Genomic DNA, 9,744 nt, shown 5'->3' on the forward strand with positions numbered 1-9,744 from the left:
CGTGAAACAAAGCAGCCAGGAGCCTGGCTTAGTGGCCCAGTGAGGTAGTGACTGTTCTGGGTGGAGTGAGCTCTCTCTCAGGGTTTGGGCTTTTCCCTAAATAAGTGATAGCATTCCTTGAAGATCACTAGCTTGCACCATAAGACAAGACATTATCCTTTTACTGACCCTCTACCCAGCCACAAAAACTAATATATACGGTAGTTTAATACCAAATAGAATGCCACAAGAGTGCTGGTCTGTGAAACATTAGATTCTGACACTGGCTGCAACCCTAAGTGAGCAGTGCATAAACTGTGCCACTGTACAAATTGCTGTAAGAAGCATTATTTATGACTCAGATACACCTCTGAATCACAACTCTTGTTCAGGTCCCTCCCAGTAATAATTGACTGCTCACTCATGCCAGCAGTTATTTATAAATGCATCTTACATCAGTCCTTTGAGGAAACCTAAATCCTATTGGCATTCACTGCACAACTGAATAGTCATTCTCACCTTCATGTTACTACAGTATTGAATATCTCTGCCCTTTTGTCATCTCATTCCAGTTCTCTCAGCAATATATTAAACATCTACAAGTTCTAGATCCTTTATTCTTTACTTTTAATTTCCTCGTGTTGAAATACTGCATCCATTTCACAGATTACTCACTTTGTGTATAAAAGTCATTATGAATAGGGTATGGACCAGTATGAGCATTAACAATAAGAGCAGTCCTGCCCCAGTGATCAATGTAAGTTTATTGACTTCAACAGCAGCTGGATCAAGCCAATATTTTCTAAGTACTATCTAGTGTCAGCATCGTTTTTCCTGCTCTCACTCTCTTTTTAGGTTTAGGTTTCATTTCTTTAGTTTTTAAAGTACAGTGGTTGTGTTTATCATCTCATCCTCTTTTATATTTCAACATTTTTATTTGGGTTTGTTAATAATTTCCTAACATAAATGTCTTCAAGAAAACCCAATTCATTGTCTCTGTCATCCTCACATATTTTGTTGACTGTTCTTTGCATTCACTTTTTTTCCTCACCTTTCCCACCTTTCAATATATGTCTAAAAGGTGGTGGTCCTTCTAAACTTCCATGCTCCTTTCTCACATTTTTGCTTTAGAGGTTAGGTTTTTTGTGATATATTTTATTGGACCAAGTATATATTTGGGAGAGCTTTCAGGATCAAATGCCCTACCTCAAGTCTGAGAAAGAGGCAGACACAAGCTGAGCCATTTATCAGAGTAAAGCTTCCATTGCAAATACAAACAGTTTGCTTGGAGGATGGAAGAGGGCTGTGAACTAGGAGTGAAGATGTGTTATAAGGAGCTGTAATGAGACCAAAGACATGCAGTAGAACAGGTAGTCTAGTTAGTGGCAAAGTCAGGCCATTGAGGAAAGGAGAGTGTAGTTTAGGCATTATTATTTTATGTGGTCTACCTAGTGCATTAATTAAATCAAGTCTTTACTTCTGCTTCTTCTCTACTCTATCATTTTTAATAAAGGCTTTACTGCTAAGTCATGCAAAGTAATTCTTGCCCTTGCTTGCTTACTTTAAAATTGAGATGGATCTCCTCTGTAATACAGTCACAGGAACAGGAAAAAATGGCTGGAGGACAATGCAGAGGTTTCTGTATCACTGGGCACAGCTACATGTGCAGTTAATGCTATTTGACTGTACTACGCAGTAAATTTGTCTACAGTAAATTTAGTACCTGCATATGGGATGTTATAAGAAAAAAAAACTTTAGTCTACTGCATATGCAAAAGCAAGTGGTAAATTTAGTGTGCAGTAGACTAATTTACTGCATAGTAAGTGCCTGCACATGTAGGCAGTGATGCTTTACTGCACAGTAGATTAGTATACTGCACAGTAAATATCTCATATAAACATGACTAGTGGGAGCAGAACCCCAAGCTAGAATCCCAGGTCCCCTCCTTTCTAAGCTAGCAGCTACATATGTGTCCACATTGCTGGGAAATAAAATGTTTCCCTGCACTTAAAGTGCCACAATTGCCTTAATTAAAAAACTGCCACTTAGGTGACCACAGAGAAATAGAATTCCACTTTTTGATTCAAAAAGAAAATGTTAAGTATTGCACACTTTGCTACTAATACAGTATCAGTACCACAGCATTTGTAATCGGCCATCAGAGTTCAGAAAGTGAGTTCTTCTGATTTGACAGTTTCTTCCCCTAAGGTGGTGTTTACTATTCTTCCCTTTACTACCAGAGCTTACCCAGAATCATCATTAGTTAAACAAGTGGGTTTGTTTGGAAGGGAGTTCTTGTTATTCTGCATGTTAGATTTTAAGGTCAGAAAACGATCATTAGAGCATCTCAGTCTGAACTTTTGTGTATCACAGACCATTAAATGTCACCCAGTTACCCCTACACTGAGCCCAAAAACTTGTATTTATCTTTGGAACAATATAACTTGCTGAGTTTCAGTCAGTGGGGGCCTGGAAGCTCAGAGCATGCACATCAGCCAGGGAGCCAGAGGTAAGATTTCTAGCTGAGAGATAGCCAGAAGGAGGGATTTCTGCGTTTATGTTTTAAACTATTTGTGGGGGGGGGTTCTTATAATATCCCATTTTTAAAGCTGTAACGCAATCACTGAGCCTGAAACTAGAAATAAATGGTCCATAACTGAGAGCTTGAAACAAAACCCATCACCACAAAAAGAGTTTTTCTCTTTAGTTAAAAGAGACAGTCTTCAAATATGTCAGTTATAGAGTCCAGAGCCTGGTCTTGGCTACAATGATTTGTCATCTTTCTGCTTACTATATTTCAGTAATTCAATAACCCCATTACTGTATTAAATAATAATAATAGTGTTTTATTTGAGAAACAAGTCATTTGTCACATAGTGAATATGTTATAGAATAGCCTAGTGTTGTTTGATAAATTAAATGAGTCATGTAAAGGCCTATCCAAATTTGAAAATAGAAATATTTTCTCATACGCTGTATTTCAACATGATTTTTGCTATCAGTGTTGTCCCATTATCTCCTTCACAGTGATGGTTGTATTTTGTACCTTCTTTTGATACATGTGCCATTTTAAAATAAAACGAAGTAAAAAAAAGAGTAAGACATGAAATCAAAAAAGAGTTGGAAGCAAAATAAGAATAATTACAAGAAAAAGCATAATAACACAATCAAACAGTGGCCAGGGCTGATAATTCTCTGATACAACATTAGTGGTGATATTATGAGCCAGGAATGTTGTTATGAGACTTTACTGTATTCAACCTTAAGAAGGAAAAAATGAAGCTTTGTTTTGCTTCTTCAGAAAAACTGCTAAGTAAGACAAAACAATAGTTTCTTCTGTCATTACAGACTTCTTTCTATGTTAATTTCAATAGCATTCTTATTCAGTGATGTTTTCTTGCAGGAAACAGTTGAAGTATTTTTTAAATATCCCTCTGTGAAAGATGATTCAGACCTTGAGGGAAGAACATCCTTTATGTGGGCGGCTGGGAAAGGCAGTGATGATGTTATCAAGACTATGCTAAATTTTAAAGTGGACATTGATATCAACATGACAGATAAATATGTTGGCACAGGTAAGGCATGATTTACAGTAAAGAAAAATTAAATGCCTGCATTAATGCAAAAAAACCCCAAACAAACTAGAAACAGTTATAAATTATTACATATACGTAAAAACCTCAAAATGGAAACTCTTTGGACCATCAAGTCCTCTCTCCTGCACTCACAGGCAATCACCCAAAAATACCCTAAAACCATCACATCAAACGCTTACCCACAATGACCAGGAGCACTCTCCAAAATGCCGAGGACCGCCTATAATATCCCAAAAGTAAAAGCAAGGGAGATAAACACACTGCCAGTGCCCTGCCACTGCAATGTCAGGGAAGTGGTTAGTAAATGTGTGCTTAGAAGATCGTAGGCGAAGGACCAAGCCCTACATTGCTGTAGAAGGCCAAAATCTTCACAGTCTCTTTCAATCTGACCTAGGGAAAAAAAATCTTCCTGATTCCATAATTGGTATGACTGTGAATAGAAAAGCAAGGCCCTTTTCCATGAGCCTCTGATTTTTCTGAGTACTGGTGGGTGCCACAGCATACCCCAGCAAAAAGCACCCAGTCTTCGCTGTGTCTAGCATCCCAGTGGAAAGTGGAAAGATAATCCAGAAGCCAAGTAGCATTCACAAAGGGAAAAAAATCCTTCTTGCCCAAAATTGTAAACCAGCAAAAGCCCTGAGGCTTGAAATTGTTAGACAGCTACAATGCTACAAGAGTTTTCTCTGTACCCCAATATGGGGACTACAAATTCAGGATTTGACAAATAACCAGGGATCCTGGTTTTTTCTGTTTAAAAATCTCAAATTCTCTGATTTAAAAAAAAACAAATTCTCTGATTAGAAAACCCCAAATCTGTGTTTTTCCACAATTAAAATAAAAAAACCCACTATATATGTATAGGTATCAGTTGAACACAATGTTTTATTGATATATTTACAATTTTAAAGTGATGTGGAAGCCTACCAGTGCCTCAATCATTATAATAAAATTAATGTTAAATACCTGTATATTTTGGCATCTGATTTGTGTTTTTTTATCATAGAAAATCAGAGCTACCCCTGCTCCCTTCATTCACCAGGATGCGGGTCCACCTGCAGCTGTCCCCCCGCCCCCACTTTGTGGGGCTGAGCAGCCCTGATATGCCAGTGCCCTCCCCACACAACCCACGGCCCCCCCAGCCCTGCTGGGCCCCTTCACTCCCAACCCACAGTCCCCTGGCCCTGCTGGTGCCCCTCACTCCTGACCCACAGCCCCCTGGCCCTCTAGGTACCCCTCACTCCCCATCCACAGCTTCCTGGCCCTGTTGGTACCCCTCACTCCTGACTTATAGTCCCCTGGCCCTGCCAGCCCCCTCACTCCCCACACACAGTTTCCCCATCCCCCAGACCTACTGGTGCCTCTCACTTTCAACCCACAGCCCTCTGGCCCTGCCAATGCTACTCACAGATTCATAGATATTAGGGTTAGAAGGGACCTCAGCAGATCATCAAGTCTGACCCCCTGCCCCTGGCAGTAAAGAGCGCTGGGATCAGATGACCCCAGCCAGGTGCTTGTCCAGTCTCCTGTTAAAGACCCCCAAGGTAGGGGAGAGCACCACCTCTGTTGGGAGCCCATTACAGATTCCAGTAACCCTTACCATAAAAAAGTTGTTCCTGATATCTAACCTGAATCTGCTCTTTGTCAGTTTGCGGCTGTTATTTCTAGTTACTCCAAGGGGTCCCCTGGTAAACAGAGTATCTCCTATCCCTTGCTGTCCTCCCTGATGAATTTGTAGATGGCCACAAGATCACCTCTCAGCCTTCTCTTGCGGAGGCTGAAGAGATTCAGGTCCTTCAATCTCTCCTCGTAGTGACTTACCTGCAGGCTCCTAACCGTACGAGTGGCCCTCCTCTGAACCCTCTCAAGGTTATCCACATCCCTCTTGAAGTACAACACCCAAAACTGGATGCAGTACTCCAGCTGTGGCCTCACCAGTGCCACATAGAGCATAGAGGGTAATTATTACCTTCCTGGACCTGTTTGTGATGCACCTGCTAATGCATGATAAAGTGTGGTTAGCTTTACTGATCACTTCTTCACATTGATGACTCATGTTCATCTTGGAGTCAGCTATGACTCTGAGATCCCTTTCTGCTACAGTGCTGCTGAGAGGATCATCTCCTAGCCTATAGGTGTGCTAGCGATTCCTTCTCCCTAGGTGCAGCACTTTGCATTTGTCCTTGTTGAATTGCATCCTATTTTGTTCTGCCCACTTCTCCCGACTGTCCAGATATGGCTAGATTCATTCCCTGCCCACTAGTGTGTTTACTTTACCCCATCATTTGGTGTCATCCACGAATTTGGACAGAGTGCTCTCCATCCTAGCCTATAGGTGTGCTAGCGATTCCTTCTCCCTAGGTGCAGCACTTTGCATTTGTCCTTGTTGAATTGCATCCTATTTTGTTCTGCCCACTTCTCCCGACTGTCCAGATATGGCTAGATTCATTCCCTGCCCACTAGTGTGTTTACTTTACCCCATCATTTGGTGTCATCCACGAATTTGGACAGAGTGCTCTCCATGCCCTCATCCAAGTCACTGATGAAGGCATTGAACAGCACTGGTCCAAAGACCGAACCTTGGGGAACTCCGCTGCCCACATCTTTCCAGGTTAATGCCAACCGATCCACCACCACTCTCTGGGTGCGTCCCATTAGCCAATTTGCCACCCTCCTGACCATGTAATCATCTACGTCACAGCCGCTCAGTTTCTTTATGTGAATAGGATGAGATACCATACCAAAAGCTTTCTTAAGATCCAGGTAGATGATATCTACCTCATCCCCTGCATCTAAGCATTTTGTGACCCAGTCATAAAAAGAAACAAGATTAGTCAGGCAGAATCTACCTGCTATGAACCCGTGCTGGTTGCCCTTCAGCATTATTTTTTTGAACTCCCACAAATGTGATCCTTAATAATTTTTTCAAAAGTTTTCCCAAGGATAGAGGTGAGGCTAACTAGCCTATGGTTACCCTGATCCTCCTTCCTCCCCTTCTTGAAAATAGGGACCATAGTGGTGTTTTTCCAATTCTCTGGGACCTGACCTGAGCACCATAAGTGCTCAAATAACTGTGCCAGTGGTTCTTTTTGACACTAGCCAATTCCTTCAGCACTGTGGGATGAAGATAATCCGGGCCTGCTGACTTAAACACATCCAACCCTTCCAAGTGTCCCTTCACTAAGTCGGCGCTAACAGTTGGTGGGCTGGCTTCCCTCCTGTGATCATCTCTAATCCAATTGGGAGATTTGTCCTGATCTGTGTTCAGGAATACAGAAGTAAAAAACTCATTGAAGAGCTCAGCTTTGTCCCTCCTATCTGTCGCCAATTGCTCTAGTCTGTCCTGTAGGGGTCCAATGTTACCGTGCACCTTCTTTTTGCTCCTTATATCTGTGTAGAAGTACTTTTTTTTTTGTTTTCAATTTTTGTTGCCAGCCTAAGTTCCATTGCAGCTTTGGCCTTTCTAACTGACTCCCTGCAGGTGTGAGCCAAGTAGGTATACTCCTTCTTGGTACCTACCCCTGCTTCCACAGCCTGTATGCCTCTTTTTTTGCCTCTTGGCTTTCCTGAATTTCCCTGTTCAGCCAAGAGGGTTTCTTGGCCCCTTTGCCCCCTTTCATGAGCAATAGGATTGTCTCCTTCTGCGCCTGAAGGATCGCTTCCTTTAGGAATGACCGCCTTTCCTGGACTCCCAACTCAACAATGCCCCCGATCATCAGTGCCTCACTAATCTCCTGGGCAAGTTGAAGTTGGCCTTTCTGGAATCTAGCACTTCTGCCCTACTGATTATCTTTCCTGCCCTTTGCCAGATAGTAAATTCAATCAGTCGATGGTCACTATCCCCTAGGTTACCTTGTATCTGCATATCTGCCACCAGGCCATCCCCTGTAGCCAATACCAAGTCCATTAAGGCATTTCTCCTAGTTGGACCATATAGCTCCTGCATTAGGTGAAGCACCTGTACGCAGGTTAAAAAGCTATGTGAACGGTTAGACTTGGCTGACTGCTCCTCCCAGCAGATGTCAGGGTAATTTAGGTCACCCATGACAACCATGTCCCTTGACCATATGGCCTCTGAGAGCTGCCTTGAGAATTCTAGATCTAGCCCATCCTCCTGGTGTGGCGGTCTGTAATAGATCCCCACTACCAAGTCCCTTTCCTCCCGGCCCCCTTGTATTCTGACTCACAGTACTCCTCAACCCACAGCCACTCCACCACTGCTGGTGCCCCTCACTCATGACCTGCAGCCCCCTACCCCACCAAGCCTTGCCAGAGAAGACCCCCCAGCTGCCAGGGCTACAGGGCTAGGGAACTGGGTCCACAGCCCCCTGCACCTGCTTGGCTGCCACTCTCCCAAAGGTGGCACTGCTGGAGCGGAGCCCATGGGGGGAGGGAAACAGGCTTGCTCAGGGCTTCTTGCCCTGCTGCCCTCCCCCCGGGGCCCTCCACAGCCCAACAGATGGGGCCCAGCATAGGAGGGCATAGCAGGGCAGGGTATGGAGGCTCATTGCTGCTGCTGGGAGCCCCGCATTGCCATGGCAAGGTGCTCCATACCCACTCAGCTGCAGCAAGGGACACAACTTCATGCCGCCACACCTGCTGCTGCCAGACAGGCAGGGGACACCTCTCCATGTTGGCACAGGGCTCCCGACAGCAGCACCATGCCTCCTTGCCCTGCTCTGCCCTGCCACTCCAGGTGCTGCTTGCTGAGCCACAGAATCCCTGGGGAGACGCCAGCAGGGCAGAGAGCCCTGAGCCCGCAATGGGCTGCCCACATCTGCCACCCTCCCATGCACAAATCTGGGGGGCACATGCCCCCCCTGGGAGTGCATGCAGTGGGGGGGAGCTGGCCCCCTTGCCACCCTCAGATGAGACACCTGCTGTTCCATCCTGTTCCCCAGCTGGGCCCTATGGCCGCACATTCCCAGACTCCAGGCCCCATGCACCACTCTGGCTGGGCAGCACCTCTAGCCCCAGCCCTGCTCAATTCCCTCCCTCCCTCACTATGGGGGCCCCATTTCCCCCTCACCCGCCAAACTTACTTGCAGGGAACTGCAGGAACTACTCTCCACATGGCCTGCCTGATTGTCCTCTTCCCATTCTCCCCAGCCCCTTGCAGGCTGGAAATCTGCCCCCCACTGCAGAAAGGATGTGGACAAATTGGAGAGAATCCAACAGAGGGCAACAAAAATGGTTAGTGGGCTGGGGAATATGACTTATGAGCAGGGATCCAGGTTTTCCGTTTCCCATGGAATAACGGAGAAAGCCACCATTTCCCTTTTTAGTTGAGAAATCCATGGATTCTCTGCTTTTGCAAAGAGCTCTTGCAGGCTGGCACAGCTCCAGCCTGCAAGAACTGATTGCAGAAAGGGTGGGAAACTCCCAGCCTAACCAGAGGGGGACGGAGAGGAGGAAGGGCAGGGCCTGAGCCTCTGAGTCAGCCAAGGCTGGGCTCAAGCTTAGGCTCACCCTCCGCCCCTAGATCCTAGAGCAGGGGTGGGCAAAATGTGGCCTGTGGGCCAGATGTGGCCTGCTAGGCTGTTTTATCTGGCCCGTGGGGCTCCTAAAAAATTTAGAAAATTAATAGTTGTCTGCCCCTGGCTGCCTGTCATGCAGTCCTCGATGGCTTGCCAAAACTCAGTAAGTGGCCCTCCACCCAAAATAATTGCCTGCCCCTGTCCTAGAGGTAAGTGGGGCTTAGAGGGTGTAGGGCAGGGCTGGGGAAGGTGGCTGGGGGCTCAGCGTGCGGGGAGTGCTGCCGGCCCTAGGTGGCACACCGCAGCCAGGAGCGGGCCAGGAGCTAAGGACAGGGTGCCCGCCATGTGCGGCCCGCAAACATGCTGCCCAGCTGGCTGCCCAGGGGAGGGGAAGGCTCACATGCGGCTGGCTGCACAGCTCTGTACTCGGCTCTGCAGCGGCGACAAGGGATGGTGGCTGTGGGAAGCGTGGGGTGCTTGCATGCAGTGGCCGCTGCATCTTATCTGTGGGGCCATGCCAGCGGTGATGGCCGCTGAGTACAAAACCTCCCTGTGCTGCTGTGGAACCATGCCTGGAGCTGTGCGGCTGGCTGCAGGGCAGCAGCAGCAGTGTGGTGGCAGCCATGGCCACCACATGCAAGCCCCCCATTTGCGGGCACGGCTTCTTAAATAAGAAGGAGAGGGGGGGGGGGGG

At 46.2% G+C, this 9,744-nt stretch overlaps 1 protein-coding gene across 2 annotated transcripts in view; it reads left to right on the plus strand.

The window, feature by feature from the left end:
• Window positions 1-3,093: 3,093 nt before the first annotated feature.
• INVS (inversin) overlaps window positions 3,094-9,744 on the plus strand; it is an 87,780-nt gene continuing 81,129 nt past the window's right edge. For both annotated transcript variants that reach the window (XM_006031360.3, XM_025213005.1), the window contains exon 1: window positions 3,094-3,555. In XM_006031360.3, the coding sequence (XP_006031422.2) occupies window positions 3,339-3,555 (217 nt within the window). In that variant the 5' untranslated portion in view covers window positions 3,094-3,338. The remainder of the gene's footprint in view (window positions 3,556-9,744) is intronic.

Source organism: Alligator sinensis, unplaced genomic scaffold, assembly GCF_000455745.1.
Source record: "Alligator sinensis unplaced genomic scaffold, ASM45574v1 scaffold882_1, whole genome shotgun sequence".
Taxonomy (NCBI): Eukaryota; Metazoa; Chordata; order Crocodylia; family Alligatoridae; genus Alligator; species Alligator sinensis.